We start from the raw sequence: 22344 nt of genomic DNA on the forward strand, positions 1-22344 counted from the left end.
TGTTGTTTCTTGTAATTGTAAAAGTAATTTATTTGATTGTTTTGTAAAAAACTAAAAGCAAACAAATTAACAAGACAAACATGTCACTGATGACGATGACCTAATGTTTTATTTATAAGAAAAATATATGCTAGAGGGGGTAGGACCAGAACAGTTTTGTTAAGCTTCTTCATGCCCCTGTTGAACATGACAGAGACTATCTGAGAATTATTATTGGGGTTGTAATTATTAATTTGAGTGAGAAAAAAAAAAAGAGAATATATATATATATATATATATATATTATTGTATGTTTTTGTTTCTGACATGTTCAATAAACTGACTAATAAAAAAAACTCGTTAAGCGCATGCTCCGTCCTGCTCAGAAGACAACCAATCCCGTGCGAGCAACAGCACAGTAACTTTTGCATCTGGTGAATATAAATAGACCGCTCTGTGACAAAGAAGTCATTCGACCCTGTCGCACCTCACTCTCTCATCATGCCTGCCGATGCACCCCCCGTCAAAGCTGCCAAGAAGGGCTCCAAGAAAGCCGTCGCTAAAACAGCCACCAAGACCGGCAAGAAGAGGAGAAAGTCTAGGAAGGAGAGCTACGCCATCTACGTCTACAAGGTGATGAAGCAGGTCCACCCCGACACCGGCATCTCCTCCAAGGCCATGGGCATCATGAACTGCTTCGTGAGCGACATCTTTGAGCGCATCGCCGGTGAGGCCTCTCGCCTGGCTCACTACAACAAGCGCTCCACCATCACCTCCAGGGAGATCCAGACCGCTGTCCGCCTGCTGCTGCCCGGAGAGCTGGCTAAACACGCCGTGTCTGAGGGCACCAAGGCCGTGACCAAGTACACCAGCTCCAAGTAAACTACTGCTGACATACAACAACACAAAGGCTCTTTTAAGAGCCACCCACTTCATCTACTGCTGCTCTCTCCTTACAAAGTGTCTAATATATGTCAACATTATTTCCATTTTAATACAACTTTAATAATACCTATGGTCTAAGTCAGAGGTGCCCAGTACATCGACCGCGGGGGCAATGCTGGTAGATCACGAGTCATTTATAAAAAAAAAATCCAATTCTGTTAAAATAGACAAAAAAGGTTTTGTCCTTGGTCTCCCTGCCACTTAATTCAGGAGTTTACTTGATTGACAGAAAAAGCGCCCTATAGCTTTCCAGTCTGTTAACCCAGAATGCAAAGCGATACAAAATCAGTCAAGTGCTGGGAAAACATTCACATTCAAAGGTTATTTGACTCATTTGTAAAGCAAGTGCCGCTCTGCCGAAGAGGCATTATTGGATTGTTCACAAGGCATATGACAGCGACTTCCCTCCGAGTAGTGTAGGAGCAGACACAGTTTTGGTGGCTTAAAGCCCAGCTCTGCTCCGCGCCGTCCGTTAGATGAGCCTGGTCAGATTAATAAGAAAAGGAGTTCAACACACCGGCATACAAGTTATAACAATAATCTGATTTTAATGGTAAAAAGACACAATACGAAAATACAGAGTGCCCTGTAACAGAGCACTCCGGGCTCCCCGCTCCACTGCCGTGCGATACAGGTATCGGGACCGGCCAGTCAGCAACAGGGGGCCCCGTGCATGAATAAACAGTATATATGGACCTTTTTGGGGCGGAGAGTCACTTCTTATCTTCCACTGGATTCTACTCCTTTAATTTCCCAGGGAAGGTTTCACACAAATTATTAATTTCTCAGGGAAGGTTTCCCACAAACTATTCTTTCTCAAACAATCAAACATTGTACACAGATATATTAGTATCAAACATGTGCTGCTAATATAGTGTGTGTGTGTGTGTGTGTGTGTGTGTGTGTGTGTGTGTGTGTGTGTGTGTGTGTGTGTGTGTGTGTGTGTGTGTGTGTGTGTGTGTGTGTGTGTGTGTGTGTACACGAATGAGAATAGGTTTTATTACCAAGTAGCTTGACACATACAAGGAATTTGCTTTGGTATATTTGGTGCATACAAAGACAGAATTAATAATACCTAGCAAAACTATTAAAATCTAAATATGAAATAAGAGATGTCCTCCACATATAAAGATAAGGTAACAAAAATAGACATTACACAAATTACAACCTACACAAATAAGTTACAATTGATGATCATTTTTTCCCCGTGGAATGTTTAGTCCAAACAGCTGCATGTATTTAGGTGTGTGTCATTTGAGTTATAATCCCAAATATATTATTTAATAAGTGAATTACACACTGTAAATAATCATTAAGTATGACACCTTTTAGAATGTCTTAATGTTCTCTACACATTGAGACTTTCGCTTCTTAAATTACAGGAGTTTATGTTCATCTTTGAACGGGTGAAAACTATTTCAGAAAATTCAGTCTCATTCTGAAAAGAATTCAGGCGGCAGACCGACCTGTTTTCTGATTGGACGATCACACTTACGGATTAATCTGACCAATGAGCGTTTAGCTGCGCTCCTATATAAACTGGTGAGAACGGTGGTCGACTCACTTTCTTCTAAACGTCAAAGAATAATCACGTAGAAAATGTCTGGACGCGGAAAAGGTGCAGGAAAGGTCAGGGCGAAGGCCAAGACTCGCTCATCCCGTGCCGGGCTCCAGTTCCCCGTCGGCCGTGTCCACAGGCATCTGAGGAAGGGCAACTACGCCCATCGTGTCGGTGCCGGAGCCCCGGTGTACCTGGCCGCTGTGCTGGAGTACCTGACCGCTGAGATCCTGGAGCTGGCTGGAAACGCCGCCCGGGACAACAAGAAGAGTCGTATCATCCCCCGCCACCTGCAGCTCGCCGTCCGCAACGACGAGGAGCTGAACAAGCTGCTGGGAGGAGTGACCATCGCTCAGGGAGGCGTGCTGCCCAACATCCAGGCTGTGCTGCTGCCCAAGAAGACTGAGAAGCCCGCCAAGAAGTGAACACCCTGATCCCGCTTCAACAAACAACAAAGGCTCTTTTAAGAGCCACACACTTCCAACTAAAGACATTTCTCCCCCTTGCCTTATATGTATTGATGTGCACAACATGTCACCCAACTAAAAACACCCACATTATAGAGCAAATTATACAATTGAAACATAACCCTCATTTACTATTAATGATATTATGTATTGCAGGTTGTAGCCTCTCTAAAATTAAACCTTATTTCAACTAAAGCAAACTATTTTTTCACATTTTCCTTCGTACATCCAGCAGGTTAATCACCACATTCTCAAATGAATAGCGGTGTGGTTTCTACATCTGTCAGTCCACAGAAATAAAGCCACAACGTTTGTTGGACCCATCATTAGTGTTTAACTCAGTTTACACTATATCGGTATTAATTATTGGCAGGTGTCTGCAGTTCACCGATCAATAGCGTACCGTAGCATTTAAGCACTCGATGGTATCTTTATCCCACACGCACATTGAAATGAATAACAGGTTATATGTAGTTCCAGCCTTTATCCACCAGATGTCAGTGTTCACCAACATGTTTGGAGCAGAACGAAAATAGTGGCTCTCTTGTAGTGGAATATAAATATTAACACACGTGTTATTTTCTATTAGCATTTTGAGAAATGAGGTACATCTAGTACATATATTAATGAAGTTAATATCTTTTAGCCAATTAGCAGTTCTTTAATGTGTTAGGAGTTAGTTTAGTAGCTCTAAAACATACATGGCACAAGCTATTATACAGCACTATTTCAAGATTAGATAAGCATGTAAATATTAACATCTTGAAGAATATTGTTTAAACTAAACTGTATTTTATGGACAAAAACGTTTCTCAACTTTATTTAAAACTCAAACACTAAGTACAAGAGCCACAATTAGAAACAGTGCCAGAATAGTATAGTTATATAACAGTAATTATAATAATTGTATTTACATTCAATAAAAACAAAAATATTTAGGATTGAAAACTGAACTTAATAAAATATACAAAACACAATTCTTCATGTTTGAATTATATTCTTTAAATACTGTTTATAGCTCTACTATTTTCTGCTTGACTACATTATTGTTATGGAGATACATTTCCGTGATCCATTATTCGTTAACTTAATTTGAATATAAAATTAACCCAAAATACATTTAGATTAATGAGGTCAAGTTTCATTTATTATGTATTGTCATATGCACAGTAGCTACAGTGTAGACGTGGCAATGCACATCTTAAGTCCCAGGCTCCTCCAACAATGCAACATAGTTATATAGGACAAAAGACAATAAAACTGATTAAAAAAAAAGTATTAAATTCAAATAGTGCAAAAAGAAACCATAGAATCAATTAGAATAAAATAGTGCATTTTATGTTGCAAGACAAATGTGAGGTGAAGTAAACTTGATACATAATAATAATACTAATAAAACATAAATAATAATTAATACAATAATCTCAATAATGCAGAAAATGCTTGAGGTGACCAAGTAAATGAAAGAGTCTATATAGATGTACATAGAATAAGATGGACAAAAACAGAATGTAAAAATAAATATTGTTTATTGTAGTGATATTTATTTGGACTCAGGCTTTAAGCCTGGAAGAGGCTTTCTGTTTAAAGACCTGAATCACCCAATTACGGGTGTGTTCAAGTTGGTGCATCACAAGATTCATGTAAGAAGTATTTAAAGGCAAAAAACTAAAACATACATAGATTAAGTGATTTTAAAAGGTTTTCAGGTTATGCGTCGACTAAATACAGAAAAGTATACATCTTCTTTTTCTGCAATTTATGTTATTTCTAATGTTATTTGGTTAACATTTCTGAATAAAAACAATGTATTGTGGTGAAACTGCTGGTCATTCATCGTGACCTTAAGAATATATGTGATAAACAGTCAGAAGATAATGCTTTATTTTAAGAGTATGCCGAACACAAATACATGAGAGAAAGAAACAAGCACCTTTAACCGGTGTTAAATAATAAATAAAGTTAAAATCCTAGTCAGACATGTGTGGAGCCAAAACACCTAAGAAGCCTATTTAAAGTCTCTAATCTTCTGAGTCTAAAGTTTATTAAAGGTGTTATTTGGAGCACATTTAGTGATGTTATTGTAATAGTCTTTAATGAGTGTAACAAATAACTCTAAAGTAATCAAGTTTCTCAAAAACAGCCGATTTAAATGTTCCAACTGTTTGAGTGTTTTTTGTAAATGCGTTTATGCTGTGTCTCTTAAAGTTCAACATACGAAATTAAAAGACACAAAATGTATAAATAAAAATCGTAAAAGTGATATGATAAATTATAGATGAATACACTTTATATGATTGACGTGTTATCGGAAAAAATAAATATACTTGCATACTGTAAATCACTCCAGCAGGCAAACGGCAGGTTACTTAGTTTTCTGAAGAAGAAAAGATAGGCCTACATGTTATCAAAGTGTTGAATTAAGTTAAATTATCCTAAATTAGTGAAGTGTAAAAGAAAACATACCGACTCTTTATCAGAACTAGAGTACAAACCCACGACTCTTTTGAGTGTGTTTGCAGAGACAAAACTAACCTCTGTTTAACATTAACATATTTATATTAGTAAACTTTTTTTAGGTTAGGTCTTTAACCAAACATCTTATTTCTATGCCAGACTAGTTTAAGTCGAATTTGAAAGTATTTTAAAGCATTTAAGAGGGCAATTAGAGAGGACAGTCACATATTTACGACTCACACGGCAGCATTTGAGGGAGGTCGAAAGGCTTCCCATTAAAATCATAACACAATATTGAAGTTAATTTAACTTTTACATGAAGAGAAACTCCTTTGCTATCGTTTAGGGTGAAATTTACAATATATTGTTTCCTTCAGGTGTGATTTTAATACATTTGTTCGTGAAGAGAAAACACAAAGTGGCACAGTATGCCTGCTGCTCCTGTGATTGAGTCTCTACGGTTCTCATGGTGTGTTTAAGTTCCGCTCTTTGCTGGTTTCTCTCTCACAGTCTCACCGAGTCCAGAGAATCCACTTTGAAAGCAACATGGCAGAATCCGCTCCCGCCGCCGCACCGGCCAAGTCCCCGAGGAAGAGAGCCACCAAGCCGAAGAAGGCGGGCCCCAGCGCCGCTGACCTCGTGCTGAAAGCCGTCACCGCCTCCAAGGAGCGTAAAGGGATTTCCTATGTCGCCCTGAAGAAAGAGCTGGCCGTTAAAGGCATCGACAACGCCAACCAGGTGAAACGCGCCGTGAAGAAGCTTGTGGAGAATGGAGCCCTGGTGCAGGTCAAGGGATCCGGAGCCAGCGGCTCCTTCAAGGCAGCCAAGCCCGCCGAGAAGCCCAAGAAGGTAGCGAAGAAGCCCGCAGTCAAAGCCAAGAAGCCGGCAGCAGCAGCAGCGAAGAAACCCGCCGCTAAGAAGCCAGCAGCCAAGACGGCGAAGAAGCCTGCTACTCCTGCAAAGAAAACCCCCGTGAAGAAGATCACTAAGAGCCCGAAGAAGGTGGCGGCCAAGAAGGCAGCACCCAAGAAGGCAGCGACCCCCAAGAAGGCAGCGATCCCCAAGAAGACCGTAACCCCCAAGAAAGCTGTGAAGAAGGTGGTTAAACCAGCTGCCAAAGCAGCGAAGAAGGCACCAGCCAGGAAAGCAGCGAAGAAGTAAACAGACCATCTGCTTCATCTCCAAAAGGCTCTTTTAAGAGCCACCCACATACACCGAAAGAGCACTTCTCCTGTTTTAATATTACATGTTTATATTTTTATAACACCAGACTACCTTACTTTTTACAAGAAGTGAATTAACTGATATAAAGATGACATGAATAACATGTTACCTGGTATATGACATTCATCTATTTCAATCAATCAATCGATGTTTATTTATAGCCCAATATCACAAATGTTACATTTGTCTCAGTGGTCTTCACAGTGTGTACAGAATATCAGTATGACAATACGACACCCTCTGTCCTTAGACCCTCTGTCCTTAGACCTTCTGTCCTTACACCCTCTGTCCTCAGACCCTCTGTCCTTAGACCCTCACATCGTACAAGGAAAAACTTCCAAAGAAAACCCAGTTTAAAGGGAACAATGGGAGAAACCTCAGGGAGAGCAGCAGAGGAGGGATCCCTCTCCCAGGACGGACAGACGTGCAATAGATGCCGTGTGTAAATTGAAAAGATAATACATTTGCAACATAGGTAGTCCAAATGTTTGGAAATGCATGTGTGTATAATAGGAAGATGAATCCACAAGGATATCCATCCAGGACCACAGCCACGACTCGCGATCCAGCGCTCGCGATGCAGGACACAGGACCGCAGGATCATCCATGACTCCGGATCCCGGCGTATATAGACACCAAAAAGAAAGACATTTGGGGAAGCTGGGTTAATGAGAATACAGAGGTATAGACAGAGAGAAGGGAGAAGTAAGATGTCCCCCGACAAACTAAGCCTATATCAGCAAAACTAGGGGCTGAATCTAATCAGCCCTAACTATAAGCTTTAACAAAAAGGAAGGTCTTAAGCGCACTCTTAAAAACGGATAGGGTGTCTGCCGCCCGAACACAAACTGGAAGCTGATTCCACAAATGTGGAGCTTGATAAGAAAAGGCTCTGGCTCCCATTGTACTTTTAGAGATTCTAGGAACAACCAACAACCCTGCATTCTTGGAACGCAATGCCCTAGTAGGACAGTAGGGTATAATGAGTTATTTAAGGTAAGATGGCGCCTTCCCATTAAGGGCTTTGTAGGCGAGAAGAATAATTTTAAATTCTATCCTGTGTTCTATAGGGAGCCAGTGTAAGGCAGCCAGAACAGGAGTAATGTGGTCCCTTTTCCTAACTCTGGTTAGTACACGAGCCGCAGCATTTTGAATCAGCTGAAGCGACTTCACTGACTTCTTGGTACTCCCTGATAATAAAGAGTTACAATAACAAATGCATGGACTAACTAGTTTCTCTGCATCGTTTTGAGGCAAGATATGCCTGATTTTTGCAATGTTACGTAGATGGAAGTAGGCGGTCCTTGAAATTGATTTTATGTGAGCGTTAAAGGATAAATCCTGATCAAATATAACACCAAGATTCCTTATAGTCTCACTGGAGGCCAAATTAATGCCATCCATAGTTAGTATATCTTTAGATTATTTGTTTCGTAGATTCTTCGGGCCAAGTACAATAACTTCAGTTTTGGTCGTGTTTAACATCAAAAAGTTTAAGGTCATCCACGTTTTTAAGTCCTTACGGCAGTCTTGAATTTTATTTAGATGATTAATTTCATCAGGCTTGATTGATAAATATAGTTGAGTATTATCCGCATAACAATGAAAGTTTACAGAATGATTACTTATAATATTGCCTAACGGAAGCATATATAATGTGAACAAAATAGGTCCGAGCACTGAGCCCTGTGGCACTCCATGGCTAACTTTGGTTTGCGTGGAAGATTCATCGTTAACACTTACAAACTGAGAGCGTTCAGATAGATAGGACCTAAACCAGCTTAAACACAACAGAACAGTATTTCAGACGGCAGAAAGGGAATTGTCCGATGAGCCTTTGTTCAATCACAGACTCAGTATGCTCCATGGTAGTCTGTGACTTGTCGAGGCTTTTATGTCTTTTTATGTCAAATTGTTGACATGTTTTATACAAATGTATGTCTTGACTCATCAGAAACAGAATGAAAGTCTCCTATAAAGTCTCCTATGTATTTTTTGAAAACTTTGATCAACTTTAAATGTAATGTTAATCTCAGAAAGGGTCTTATTTCAAATGTTATTAAGCATGTGAGGGTTTTATTACATATTAACAAACTTTAATCATCAAACGCTTAGTATAAAGCCTGACTGAATTATATAAACAATATTAGAAGGAAGAGAAAATGTTTTGAAAGATAATGTGGAGGCTGCAGCGTTGGCCCCGCCCAGCAGCTTTCCCGCTCTCCGTCTTCTCTTAGGTCCGCAGTGAATGTATAAATACTGCCGGTCATTCTGCTTCTACTCATTCGTTCTGAACGACCCGACATAACAATATCTGAAAATGAGTGGAAGAGGAAAAGGAGGAAAGGGACTCGGCAAAGGAGGCGCCAAGCGTCACCGCAAAGTTCTGCGTGATAACATCCAGGGCATCACCAAGCCCGCTATCCGCCGTCTGGCTCGCCGTGGCGGCGTGAAGCGTATCTCCGGTCTGATCTACGAGGAGACCCGTGGGGTGCTTAAGGTGTTCCTTGAGAATGTGATCCGTGATGCGGTCACCTACACCGAGCACGCCAAGAGAAAGACCGTGACCGCCATGGATGTGGTGTATGCCCTGAAGAGGCAGGGCCGCACTCTGTACGGCTTCGGAGGTTAAACATCTACACCCCGACATACCTGGAACAACAACGGCTCTTTTAAGAGCCACCCAAATTACTCAAAAAGAGACATTCCTTTTGATGAACTTTATAACCTATATTATATCTCCCAAACTCTTGCTAGGATACTGGATATTAAAAATGACCATTTCACAATGTTGTTTTTCCGACATCCAATGATATGTTTGTAGAGGATAAAGACTCCACAACTACAGCCACAACCACGACTGCTCCAAAAACGTCTACTTCCATCTGTGTGGGGTACTTTTGAAATATGTTTTATAGGTGACGTACACCGGGATGTTAAGGACACTCGCTTCTAATTAATACATTTGTATTTATGTGTTCATGTACAACACATTATAAAACCCCAATAATACGAATACATAATCAATGGGGGGTTCATTTTACATGTCACCCAATCTGTTTTGATTCTAAAACTCGTTATGCGCATGCTCCGTCCTGCTCAGAAGACAACCAGTCCCGTGCGAGCAACAGCACAGTAACATTTGCATCTGGTCAATATAAATATAACGCTCTGTGACAAAGAAGTCATTCAACTCTGTCGCACCTCTCATCATGCCTGCTGAAGCACCCCCCGTCAAGGCGGCCAAGAAGGGCTCAAAGAAAGCCGTCGCTAAGAGCGTCAGCAAGACTGGAAAGAAGAGGAGAAAGTCCAGGAAGGAGAGCTATGCCATCTACGTCTACAAGGTGATGAAGCAGGTCCACCCCGACACCGGCATCTCCTCCAAGGCCATGGGCATCATGAACTGCTTCGTGAGCGACATCTTTGAGCGCATCGCCGGTGAGGCCTCTCGTCTGGCTCACTACAACAAGCGCCGCACCATCACCTCCAGGGAGATCCAGACCGCTGTCCGTCTGCTGCTGCCCGGAGAGCTGGCTAAACACGCCGTGTCTGAGGGCACCAAGGCCGTGACCAAGTACACCAGCTCCAAGTAAACTCCGCTGCTGACATACAACAACACAAAGGCTCTTTTAAGAGCCACCCAACCCATCCAAAGAGCTCATCCTGTTGTACTCTATAACTACTCTACCAGAAATCTAAATAACTTAAATGTTATTTATACATAATGTTTTGTAAAGCAAGATAAACCATGATTGAATATTGTTCATTCTTCACTATACGTGTTTATACCACCTCACTGATGTTTGTTTTTCCAAAATGAAAATCAATACATTTCACAATATGAAGGAAATATGGTGGTTATTTTACTGCAATCCTGAGAGAAAATGCTAAGTGGTAATCTTTATCTTAGCAAATCTTTAGAGGAGACAAATGAACACATTTATTATTAAATGTTGTCCCTCTGCCACAAACTCTAATGTGCTGTAACAACAATCCAAATGGTGTTTCTTGCTGACACTTAAAGCCTCCCTTGAATCATTGATACCGGTAATACAAAGTTAAGGTGTTTAATAAGAGAAGAGAATCATTTCACCAATCAGTAATGTCAAAAACACAAACGAAAAATGCTTTGCAAATGCTTGTGAAATAAATAATACATATAAACAACATTCATATGGGCACATACATTTCATATGGATAAGTAGGCTATATACCTACATCTTTCACACTAATAAACTCAAATACTTTTAGAAGGTGATCACATTTTACTGCAGAAGATCATGATTCATTTGACGTCTTACACTCACACTAAAAGCTGGTGCCATTTAAAGACTGTTTCTGCTCACTACATTATTAATGAATTCATTCCTTTGGGTTGTAACTGATGTTAATTCTCACATTTAACTTTTGGGCAAATGTTTATTGTTGTTGACTAAATGATTCCTTTATTTCAGGGCGAGTTTTTCACTACAAATTAAATCATAGTTAAACATTAGAAAATGACAGGGTTAGGGTTATATTATATTTAATCATATTTATTTCCCCCTAAACTAAACTAAAGTTCATTTTGAGCAGCCCCCGGATCATCCCCTGTGGAGTAGTTACATTGTCCAATAGTAAAGCAGCTACAGCCACGTGTCTCCCGGCCTGCACCAATCAGCGCGGCCCTGCTCCGGCAGCTCCTTTATAAAGCCGCTGCTCACAGAAACACATCACTCCTTCTCTCGCTGTGAACACTGAGAAACTACAATGGCCAGAACCAAGCAGACAGCTCGTAAATCCACCGGAGGAAAGGCTCCCAGGAAGCAGCTGGCCACCAAGGCTGCTCGTAAGAGCGCCCCGGCCACCGGCGGAGTGAAGAAACCTCACCGTTACAGGCCCGGTACCGTGGCTCTGAGGGAGATCCGCCGCTACCAGAAGTCCACCGAGCTGCTGATCCGCAAGCTGCCCTTCCAGCGCCTGGTGAGGGAGATCGCTCAGGACTTCAAGACCGACCTGCGCTTCCAGAGCTCCGCCGTCATGGCTCTGCAGGAGTCCAGCGAGGCCTACCTGGTCGGCCTGTTCGAGGACACCAACCTGTGCGCCATCCACGCCAAGAGGGTCACCATCATGCCAAAGGACATCCAGCTGGCCCGCCGTATCCGCGGGGAGAGGGCTTAGACTGACCTGCGACCAGAACACCCAAACACAACGGCTCTTTTAAGAGCCACACACACTTTCAAAGAGTTACAATCCTACTCATTATTATGATGACCCTGGTTCATATTATTTTTGGTTAGCTGTACCAATATGAATGGAAAAAGAAAGGTTGTTGTTTACTGAAGTTACAAAGGCATTTAAAATGTGAGTAATAGATCAGTGTAAACGCAACGTATGTCTGTTATGGATCATCCAAACCATTTATTTAAAATATGTATTAAAGTTCTAAAACCCAAGAGCCACAAGGGATACATATATTCCTTGATAACTTTGGGGGAAGGTTGTTTTAAGTGTACTACAAGCTATTGTTATAACGTGTTCACTTTAAACACTGAACAGTTGAGTAATAATAATGGATGTATTTTGTAAGCGCTCTTACAGGTGCTCCAAGTTGCTTTACAGAGATGGTGAAAAGAACAACAAATACATATGGTTGAAGTCAAATTTAAAAAGCAAGCAATAACAACAGCCACACATTAAAAACCAGATTGAAGAAGTGAAGTTCTTTGAGTAAATTATCCAAATGAAATGTTTTTCATCATTTTAGTCAACCTGAGGACCACAGAGGGAAATCAGCTATTGGCTATAATCTGGCATATCTCTTCTCTTTGCTGAGATTAATGTATTTGTATGCATGGTCCTTCTATACATAAATACATACATAAATAATCCTAAACAAATTAATTGTACCTTTTAATAATGACCTTACATGTTCGCCGAAGTTAGATTCACTTCAGAAAATCAAATCTGTTGTGAGAAAAAACTAATAATTGTTTATAGATAGGAATTTGCCATCCTACTGAAAAACAGTCAGAGATTTAACAGCATAGTTTAGTCCAACGTTTCATTTGATTGGTTTATCCTTATTAACACATGTCATTATTTTAAAGGTAATCAAGCCCAGAACCATTCATTTAACAGTGTTACAACAGAACATTGAATATAAACTTTAACTAATGTAAAAGTATAAACGGTACTAAAATAATAAAAGGCCATAATATAGTTTGTTACTATGCCAATAAAAAAAAGTTAATGTGATTTAAGGCAAAGTGACAAAACGGATAATATGGATTACTTGACTGTATTTTGCTTTAGTGAAATTGTTCTCCCACCAAGATGTGTGAGGCATCAGTAAAATAAGAAAGCACGTTTTAGATTCATTTCACAACAGAGTCAACTATTTCCTAAAGAATATGACATCAATCTCATAACGGAACAATTGATGAAGAATATGCTTAAGACTTCCTGATTATTACAAATGTACAAAACACATGCAAGTATTATTGGTGATTTCTATCATATTGTATTAGCTTGAAACAGAACTTTTTCACAGTTTCAACTTTTTCACCCTCAGACTCATCCCTCCTCGGACAGTCCTCTGTGGCTGGAGCCGTCAAACCTGGAACCAAGTAACTGTACTGTACTGTTTGTACAAACACCTGCACACTTACATGTGAATATATCTAACAATCCGAACACAAATATCTATTTATCACAACAGTTACAACACTGTGCTCATCTGACAGAGATTATACATCTATTCAATACATTTACTAGAATAGCTCCAGGTTTAGTGTCTTTATTTTTAGTAGCAACTGGAAGAAGACGTGAGCTCCCTTCTGATTGGACGATCTTCAATACGCTCGCTGATAGCCAATCAGAGAGCAGCTGGTGGCTATAAAGAGCCGCTGTGGCGAGCAGACAGTCACACTTCTTTGTAAACCCGAGAAAGCAATTATGTCTGGAAGAGGGAAGACCGGAGGAAAGGCCCGAGCCAAGGCCAAGACTCGCTCATCCCGTGCCGGGCTCCAGTTCCCCGTCGGCCGTGTCCACAGGCATCTGAGGAAGGGTAACTACGCCCATCGTGTCGGTGCCGGAGCCCCGGTGTACCTGGCCGCTGTGCTGGAGTACCTGACCGCTGAGATCCTGGAGCTGGCTGGAAACGCCGCCCGCGACAACAAGAAGACCCGTATCATCCCCCGCCACCTGCAGCTCGCCGTCCGCAACGACGAGGAGCTGAACAAGCTGCTGGGAGGAGTGACCATCGCTCAGGGAGGCGTGCTGCCCAACATCCAGGCTGTGCTGCTGCCCAAGAAGACCGAGAAGGCTGCCAAGAAGTGAACACCCTGATCCCGCTTCAACAAACAACAAAGGCTCTTTTAAGAGCCGCACACTTCTGTCCAGAGAGCTTTCCTTCATCTAACACTTTTATATTTATTTAATCAACGACTATAAAGTCTTATTTGTAGTTTCCACTACCCTGATGTGTAATGATGGAACTGCTTTTTTCAACATCTGAATGCATTTCCCTGATGGTCAAAACCACAATAAATACATAGTACAGATAATAATTGTCAGCCTGTTGAATATTCAGGTTTACTCAATAACAGCTTTCTTCAGTGTGGCTTTATCAGAAATATTAAATAAAAGGGACAAAACATAAATGCCAATATTATTAAATAAGTACCGTGGTATCTGCTGCATGTGCATCAAGCATAACTCAGTGATCAGCCACTTCATGAATGTGTGCATAGATAGTTTCATGGAGTTCATAGTGTACAGTGTTTTATTAGTAAGCAGTGGTATAACAAGTCTACATCCAGTCACAAAGTATTTGCTGTACAGCTCTTCCTCGTAAACAGTGTCTTTCTTACGGGTAAAAGCTGTGCTTCCTAAGGTAGGAGTGATATCTAATGTCTTATCTAATTATTTATCACTGGTTGGTCTTGGTTGGTTTCCCTAGCTACATTTACCATTTTCTCTAATTTATTTATTTATAACGTGATCTTCAAGTCGAAAGATTTAATACTTTCCGCCTGATTCTTATACATCATTTTTCAGAGTGTGTTAACAAAGTTTGCAATGATTGAGATTCCTAAGGTGTTCTGAAAGAATACGGATACTTTAAAACAACTTCCTTACAAACATCAGTGAAACTTGCACTTTACAAATGCCACAGAGTCATCAGTTCGTATCAATCAGCCAATGAAACGCCTTTCTGATGAGGGTCTTCTGCTTGTTGCTGGGCAGCTTTTGTTCAGTGGCTTCTTTTGAACATCCTGTTAATAATCTTTTTTTTCTCGATATTTATTTATTTTTTCCTGTGTTTTTCTATTCCTGTTTTATTTCCACGTTAACTTATTTCCGTTTTTTACATTTATTTATTGTTTTATGTATTCTCAAGGCTGATCCATACCGTGGAGGGGAGGAAGTCTACTGTGAAAAAGATGGTTGGATCCCAGCGGAAAACTGTAGTGGGACGAGTCAAACACCTTCAGGAGAAACTGGAGGAGGAACTGCATGACCTGAAGACAAAAGACTCTGATATGAATGAGCTCTCCAACACAGAGGATGACAGTGAGTTTGTCCAAAACGTCCCCTCGCTGTTAGACTCCAGAGTCAATAGCCGCCTGCTGTACTTCGAGGATGTGAAGAGCGCTGTGTCAGACTTCGGAGAAAAATGCAGGTTGTTCTGAAAGAGAATTTACCAGAAATCCGCTGACCAGAGATTAATTCTTGAATACTCCCGCCAAATCACGATGGATCCTAACACAGCAGAGAACAGTGTGGTTTATCGAAGGGAAACGGGAAGTAAAGAGAGTCTGACTGGAAGCTGCTACTTTGAGGTGGACATGGATTGGAAAGAGAGAGCCGTTTATATAGCGCTCTCTTACAAAGAGTATCAGCAGAGCGGTCCCATCTGTACATGGATTGAGTTACACATCTTGGACAGGAAGATTTGACAAAGATAGTTTAATGTTTCACTGCCAACATGAAAACTATGTCTGCTGCTCAGTCCTCCAGATTAGGAGTTCATCTGGATCACTATGAAGGTATCCTGTCCTTCTACAGCAGGGGTGTAAAACTCAATTTAATCTCGGGCCACATCAGCATTATGGTTGCACTCAAAGGGCCGGTTGTAACTTTAAGATTATATAAAAATACATATATAAATATTGAATATATATAAAATAATGTATTATATTACATTATTGCCTCTTCATTGGATTATTATCTGATAGGGTAATAATAACTTCATAATTAACTACGTCTGGAAGCAGACGTCTAGGGCAAATAATTGCCAGTCTCTTCAGTGAGAATGTCACAATATGATTTTAAAAGAAAAGCCAAATTCTGGAAAAACAAAAAAAAAGTAACATTTTGAAAAGAAAGTCAAATTCTGAGAAAAAAGTCAAATGAGAGATGCATTGTGGGACATGTAGTTTATGGGCAACGTGCTTCTGTACATCGCCATGTAATCGTATAATAAACAATATTATATTATTTCAGAGCTCTTGCGGGGCCACAGAAAATGAAGTCGCGGGCCGGATTTGGCCCCCGGGCCTTGAGTTTGACACCCCTGTTCTACAGCGTCTCCGACCAAACCATGACCCTCCTCCACAGATTCCAGACCAGCTTCATTGAGCCCCTCCACGCTGGAGTTGACCTCGACTCGTTCAGAGACAGCGCTGAGATCTGTCAACTGGAAAAGCAGATAGTGTCTTTACTGGGACATGTCTCCGTGCTTTAATGTTCAAAAAGCTTGTTATCCTTCTCATACTGCCTGTGCTGCAGCACCTCTAGCTGTCCGTCAACCGCTTATAGATGTCCCGCCTTTTTGCCTATCACGTCCAATGTGTTACATAGTGATGTCACTTATGCATGCTACTTTAACATCCTCTTAGGAGTTGTTCTGTGATGTTTTTTGACTCTTGTCAAATCCATGTGTTTCCATCACTGCTCCTGATTTCATGTGTTTGCCTGTAACATTGACTTTATTCATCTAAATGCGGTGTTTCTTCCCGCCACAGCAGATTGTAAATAAGGCAGAAGAAGTGAGAAGAATTGTATAAAAATAAAACAAAATGAAAAGTTAAATGTCTACATATTGACAGTGAAAGATATATATCTGTGAAATATAAACCATGACGGGCCAACTCACAGCTCACACAATTTAAACTTAGGATGTTATCGACATTATAAGTGTTAAATGTATATAACACACTGTGTGGAGAGAATACCGGACTATCCATGATGGATACCATTTATCTTTCTTGTCATCTGCATGTGTCCTAACAGATAAACACAGGCTTTCTGTATCTTAGATATTTTGCAGTCTGTTAGTGTGTAAAAAAATCTTTAACCACATTCAGGTTATTCTGTTCGTTCATTCATCATTTTTATTCACAAAGCTGAGATTCTGGTCATTTAAATGATGTTTCCTGATGTATGTTTGAAGAAGCTTGACATGATGAATAAAACAGAAAGTATTTTCTTCATGTCTTCATTTCACAAAACTGCAGTCAAAATGTGAAACTAATATGACCGTAATACTTTTACTCTTAAAACAACGGCTTTGCAACACAGAGATATAAGCATCTTTTTCAAAGTGTGATGATTTTTACAACCCGCATCTTTTTCAATAGGAGTTACAGAGTCTGAACCATAGCCTGTATATATAAATGGACGTAGGGTCCGTGACGTCACCCATAGGATTCTGCAGAGTTGCCGTGAAGCCCTTAGTAGGCGGAGTCGGCCACTAACGGCTCAACAGTGACGTCAGAGTTCAACTCCCGCCTTCTCCAGCCTGCTCCAAATAAGGGCAAAGAGGCGGAGCCGAGGCGGGACCTGCTGCCACCCAGCTGGAAGTTCCAGAGCTAGCTGAAGCTACCAAGCTAAGCTAACATGCTCCCCATCTGCACACTGCCGTCGCATTTTACGTTTCTAAGGTAAGCGGCCATGAAACTATTCAGCAAAACTATAAATAATAATCTAAGTTATTGAGTTTTTAGCATAATACTTCAGCATCTTAAAACCCCTTAAAGAGCCTGTGACACCATCCCAACAACTGTTGTGCAATGAAATATTGGGCTACTAGTAATCTCGAACTGTCAGTTTAAAAAAGAAAAAGCGATACCGTTCCGTTAAATATCAATAATTTCGAACATCGCGGGGAAATTCCTTGACTCATTTTGAAGTTTTGGGGGAAGCCGGAAGTGACGTCAATGCGGGAACGCTTCGAGAGCCAAACACGGACAAAGTGTGTTGTCATGCGTAGAAATGGTGAATTACTGAGATTAGGCACGTTAATAACGTTTGAATGAAGTTGACTACAGTATATTCATATTTGTCAGTGCTTTCATGTCAATTCGGCGACATAAACATAAATGATTGTGGTGAAGATGATGATTACATTAGGATTAAAAATCGGGAGTGAGAGCTGCTGAATTTCCTCCCGTCGGATGTGATATAAAAACAAATCGATTATTTTTGTGGTTGTAAACTCAAGTGGATGAAAATACATTTATTAGTGCTTTCATGTCAATTCCGCGAACATATGATACATTAAATGATGAGTGAGGATGATGATTAAAAATCGTTTGTTTGAGCCGGTCTGCATTTCCTGATGAGAAAACAAACCGATGCTTTTTGTAGTTGTAGTACACCAACAACATGGATTAAACGTGTGTTTTTTTTACCACAATGTTGGGGAAATTAATGGATAAAATGCACGGATTATTATTATTATTCCCACTCCGATCGGGACACTAGGTCCACCGTTTGCGGTACAAGGCACAAGTGATGTGAAGCTCATAAAGCGAGGCAAATAGAAATAATCAGCTGATGGAGTGTATATGTGGAAATAGCTGCATTCGATCAGCTGACTGTTTTTACAATAAAAGTTGTTTATAGTGAATGTCCTGTACTGGTCTTAACATCTCATAGCATCAGCTTTTAATGATCCTCTTGGATGTTCTTCTTGACCCTCAGAGAAGGAGAACATGTCGTGTCTTTCAGGTATGTCCTTTCCTAACAAAAATGACAGGAAACATAAAACATATTATTGCAGAACAAGTGTGTTATTTATGAAAGCGGTGTGTGTGTGTTTAGGGGCTGTAGATATCATTATTTTGTAATTGTAATGTTTTTTTTTTTATTTAAACAATGAGCTACAAAGACAATCAGATTATGAATGAACAGTATGATGTTCATCAACATTGAAATATATGTTATTATCAAAATAATATTTAACTGTTATCAAAACGTAGTGCAACTGTAGAATTTACACACGGCATCTATTGCACGTCTGTCCGTCCTGGGAGAGGGATCCCTCCTCTGTGGCTCTCCCTGAGGTTTCTCCCATTTTTCCCTTTAAACTGGGTTTTCTTTGGAAGTTTTTCCTTGTACGATGTGAGGGTCTAAGGACAGAGGGTGTCGTATTGTCATACTGATATTCTGTACACACTGTGAAGACCACTGAGACAAATGTAACATTTGTGATATTGGGCTATATAAATAAACATTGATTGATTGATTGATTGATTGATTGATTGATTGATTGATTGATTGATTGATTGATTGAAGCTTGCTCTGTTGTCTCACTGACATAATCACTTTTACCACGTTTTTTACAGACAATATTGAGAGATAAATCTTTGCCTTCAATACATGACATTAGAAAGCTGACAAAGTCATATTGCTAAATATCTAAATGTAACTTTTTGCATGGAATAAACCCTCAACTTAACTGATGTGTAGGTGATCTAGTATTTAGTATTGTTTATTGGAATGTATATCAGTGTATTCAAGTCAATACTTCATTTATTTAAACTAATATCTTTCTTGATTCTGTGTACAGTATGAAAAAAAGAGTCTTTGTACCTGTGCTGAAGTTCACTGCTGTGAGGAGTCCAGTTCTGTCTCTCACTCTCTGGTCCAGCCTGTCTGCATCACCTGGACACCTTAAACAAACAGATATATATATGTAAAGTACCATGTGTACAAACAATATAACTGATTCTCTTCTGTTGGACATGTTGGATTGTGTATTGTCCGAGTCAGGGTCCTTTTTATTTTACTGTAACTTTGGAAGTTGTGTTACCAATGCTTACTGTTTATTTGATACCCATTTGGTAATGCAATTAATAAAAACAACAAGGTTTGGTTTCGTTCTTCAGATGACTGTGACGTTAAGGTGTAATGCTCGATAATGAGCTCCAGCTCAATCAACCATATTGTAATATCTAAGTAATCATCTTGAAATATGACATTAATAATTGTAATATACACACATCTTATTGTGAGGTTGATTTCACATAACTACTTCGACATTAACTTGTCTACATACTTGAGCATAGCCAATTTAAATTAACCTTAGCGATGCATACAGTTCCTCCTACATAATAAAATATCTCTAAGTTACAAGGATGTAACCTTATTTTATCAACCTCAAACAGAAGCCGTTTGTTCAACAGTATTATCCCACTTAACGCTTAACACTTGTCTATTTCGTTTTAACCTTTATATATACAGTCTATGATTTTAACTTGGAGGGTACGATTACAATCGTTAGCACCGATGTAGCTACCACTAGCTTACATGCTAACCCAAGCCTTACCATTCATTACGTAGCTGATTAAAATCATTAACACATAAATAAAGCACTCGAATTTTACTTACCGCATTCATGCACCGTCTGTTTTAACGGCAGAGCGAGTCACAATAGTCCGATATATAAGCATGAAGAATAAACAACCACGGCCGCCTACAAGTTGTGTTTCCTGGATCAGCTGAGCCGGCAGAGTCCCTGTAGCTAGCTTCACGGAGCAGCTAGCAGAGAGACAAGAAGCTAACAGCGGCAGGCACTTGACAGAGCCGTCACTCAACGTGACCATGCCCTAATTTATGCACACACTTTAAGACCTAATATAAATAAAAGGGTCGCGTTAGAAAACAATTCACTCTCAGATCCATAATCATGAAGGTGGAATCTAACTATATCGATAATAAAATGTATGGAGCCAGGGAGAGAAACATGTTTTTTTCTGCTGTAAAGTTGGGCATTTTAACATGGGGGTCTATGGAAATTGCTCCTTTCTGCAGCCATCGCATATCGGCCAATATATGAACTGCCGTGTGTGGCACTTCCGTATTGGCTTCACGGCTCTTCCCCAGAGTTTGCCGCTTGGTCTGAACCATAGACTGTATATATAAATTGACGTAGGGTCCGTGACGTCACCCATAGGATTCTGCAGAGTTGCCGTGAAGCCCTTAGTAGGCGGAGTCGGCCACTAACGGCTCAACAGTTATGTCAGAGTTCAACTCCCGCCTTCTCCAGCCTGCTCCAAATAAGGGCAAAGAGGTGGAGCTGAGGCGGGACCTGCTGCCACCGAGCTGGAAGTTCCAGAGCTAGCTGAAGCTACCAAGCTAAGCTAACATGCTCCCCATCTGCACGCTGCCGTCGCATTTTACGTTTCTAAGGTAAGCGGCCTTGAAACTATTCAGCAAAACTATAAATTATAATCTAAGTTATTGAGTTTTTAGCATAATACTTCAGAATCTTAAAACCCCTTAACGTTTGTATGCAATTGTGCTAAATTCAACACTGGAATCAAGCAAATATTAATGTTTGCATGACATTAGTTATGCTAGTTAGTTACATTGATATTTTGATATCACTTAACTATACGTTTAATACATTTAAGTCAAGCTAAGGTACATGTGATGGTAGCTAGTTAGTGCTCTTACCTGTGAGGCCTCCTCCAAACAGCATAATAACCAGACTGTATTATTCAAACTAAGTACCAGTTCTAGATCCTTGACTTTAGACAAACAATTCAAAAGACAAAATGTATTTAAAGACCAATCTTTATTTGAATGTGCCTCTTAACCTGAGATATTATTTATACAGTAATAGTATTGACAATCTAAAAAAACTGAGCAACTCAACAGTCAACTTTATGTTTCTTATTGTCTAAAGCATTTATTATTTTCATTTTCCCCCTCTCATATTCAGTGTGGACGGATTGAGACAGCCTGGTGTCCAGAGAGCAGCAGAGACTTCAGGGAGAAACCTCGGTGTGATGGACGTCCTGTCTGTTGGTTTGGAGAGGACTGAGGGTCTTTCCTCTGCGAGGAGGACCAGGGCTGATGGAGGAGCCCATGCTGGGCAAAGCTGATACCAACTGCACAGGCCTAGTCTGTCACGTTATTTGACTAAATGTGTTTACTTATACATTTAATAGGTTTACACCTTCTGTCCATATGTGCTTTTTATTTAAAACATTTGATTAACTTTTGGTTCACATTTCAATAAATTGTATTTGTATTTGCACTCCTTTCGTCCATTATTCTTACTGAAAATGTCAGATTACACATTCACATCTGACTGAAGATTGGCCCCATTTATTTGTGACGTTGCAAACTCTGCGGTAAAAGGCACAAGTGATGTGAAGCTCATAAAGTGAGGCAAATAGAAATAATCAGCTGATGGAGTGTCGATGTGGAAATAGCTGCATTCGATCAGCTGACTGTTTTTACAATAAAAGTAGTTTCTTAGTGAATGTCCTGTACTGGTCTTAAAATCTCATAACATCAGCTTTTAATGTTCGTCTTGGATGTTCTTCTTGACCCTCAGAGAAGGAGAAGATGTCGTGTCTTTCAGGCATGTCCTTTCCTAACAAAAATGACAGGAAACATAAAACATATTATTGCAGAACAAGTGTGTTATTTATG

At 40.1% G+C, this 22344-nt stretch overlaps 6 protein-coding genes and 1 long non-coding RNA gene across 8 annotated transcripts; 6 read left to right on the top strand and 1 right to left on the bottom strand.

Annotated features, from left to right (window-relative positions):
• The first annotated feature begins 466 nt into the window (after positions 1–466).
• LOC117461939 (histone H2B 1.2-like) lies at positions 467–1973 on the top strand. 2 transcript variants are annotated; one of them, XM_071206254.1, is made up of 2 exons: positions 467–857; positions 1919–1973. In XM_071206254.1, the coding sequence occupies exons 1-2, from the start codon at positions 481–483 to the stop codon at positions 1938–1940; spliced, it is 399 nt and encodes a 132-aa protein (XP_071062355.1). In that variant the 5' UTR covers positions 467–480; the 3' UTR covers positions 1941–1973. The 2 variants fall into 2 exon arrangements, with proteins under 2 accessions (XP_071062355.1, XP_033959825.1); XM_034103934.2 differs by lacking the exon at positions 1919–1973 and having other exon boundaries at positions 467–877.
• Positions 1974–2508: 535 nt separating this feature from the next.
• On the top strand, positions 2509–14138 carry LOC117461913 (uncharacterized). Its single transcript, XM_034103908.2, has 3 exons — positions 2509–2903; positions 13184–13238; positions 13483–14138. The coding sequence occupies exons 1-3, from the start codon at positions 2524–2526 to the stop codon at positions 13948–13950; spliced, it is 903 nt and encodes a 300-aa protein (XP_033959799.2). The 5' UTR covers positions 2509–2523; the 3' UTR covers positions 13951–14138.
• LOC117461897 (histone H1-like) lies at positions 5953–6580 on the top strand. Its single transcript, XM_034103894.2, has one exon. It carries the CDS (start codon positions 5953–5955, stop codon positions 6565–6567), a length of 615 nt encoding a protein of 204 aa, XP_033959785.1. The 3' UTR covers positions 6568–6580.
• Positions 8935–9342, top strand: LOC117461948 (histone H4). Its single transcript, XM_034103942.2, has one exon. It carries the CDS (start codon positions 8951–8953, stop codon positions 9260–9262), a length of 312 nt encoding a protein of 103 aa, XP_033959833.1. The 5' UTR covers positions 8935–8950; the 3' UTR covers positions 9263–9342.
• On the top strand, positions 9835–10467 carry LOC117461928 (histone H2B 1.2-like). Its single transcript, XM_034103923.2, has one exon. The coding sequence runs from the start codon at positions 9843–9845 to the stop codon at positions 10221–10223; it is 381 nt and encodes a 126-aa protein (XP_033959814.1). The 5' UTR covers positions 9835–9842; the 3' UTR covers positions 10224–10467.
• Positions 11366–11835, top strand: LOC117461901 (histone H3). Its single transcript, XM_034103898.2, has one exon. It carries the CDS (start codon positions 11380–11382, stop codon positions 11788–11790), a length of 411 nt encoding a protein of 136 aa, XP_033959789.1. The 5' UTR covers positions 11366–11379; the 3' UTR covers positions 11791–11835.
• Positions 14139–18501: 4363 nt separating the features above from the next.
• On the bottom strand, positions 18502–20327 carry LOC139435541 (uncharacterized). The gene is made up of 3 exons (XR_011644787.1): positions 20290–20327; positions 19492–19571; positions 18502–18639 (listed from the first exon to the last, which is right to left on the bottom strand). It is a non-coding gene; the product is annotated as an uncharacterized lncRNA (long non-coding RNA).
• Between the last annotated feature and the right edge of the window lie 2017 nt (positions 20328–22344).

This window comes from Pseudochaenichthys georgianus, chromosome 17 (genome assembly GCF_902827115.2).
Source record: "Pseudochaenichthys georgianus chromosome 17, fPseGeo1.2, whole genome shotgun sequence".
In the NCBI taxonomy this organism is placed as follows: Eukaryota; Metazoa; Chordata; class Actinopteri; order Perciformes; family Channichthyidae; genus Pseudochaenichthys; species Pseudochaenichthys georgianus.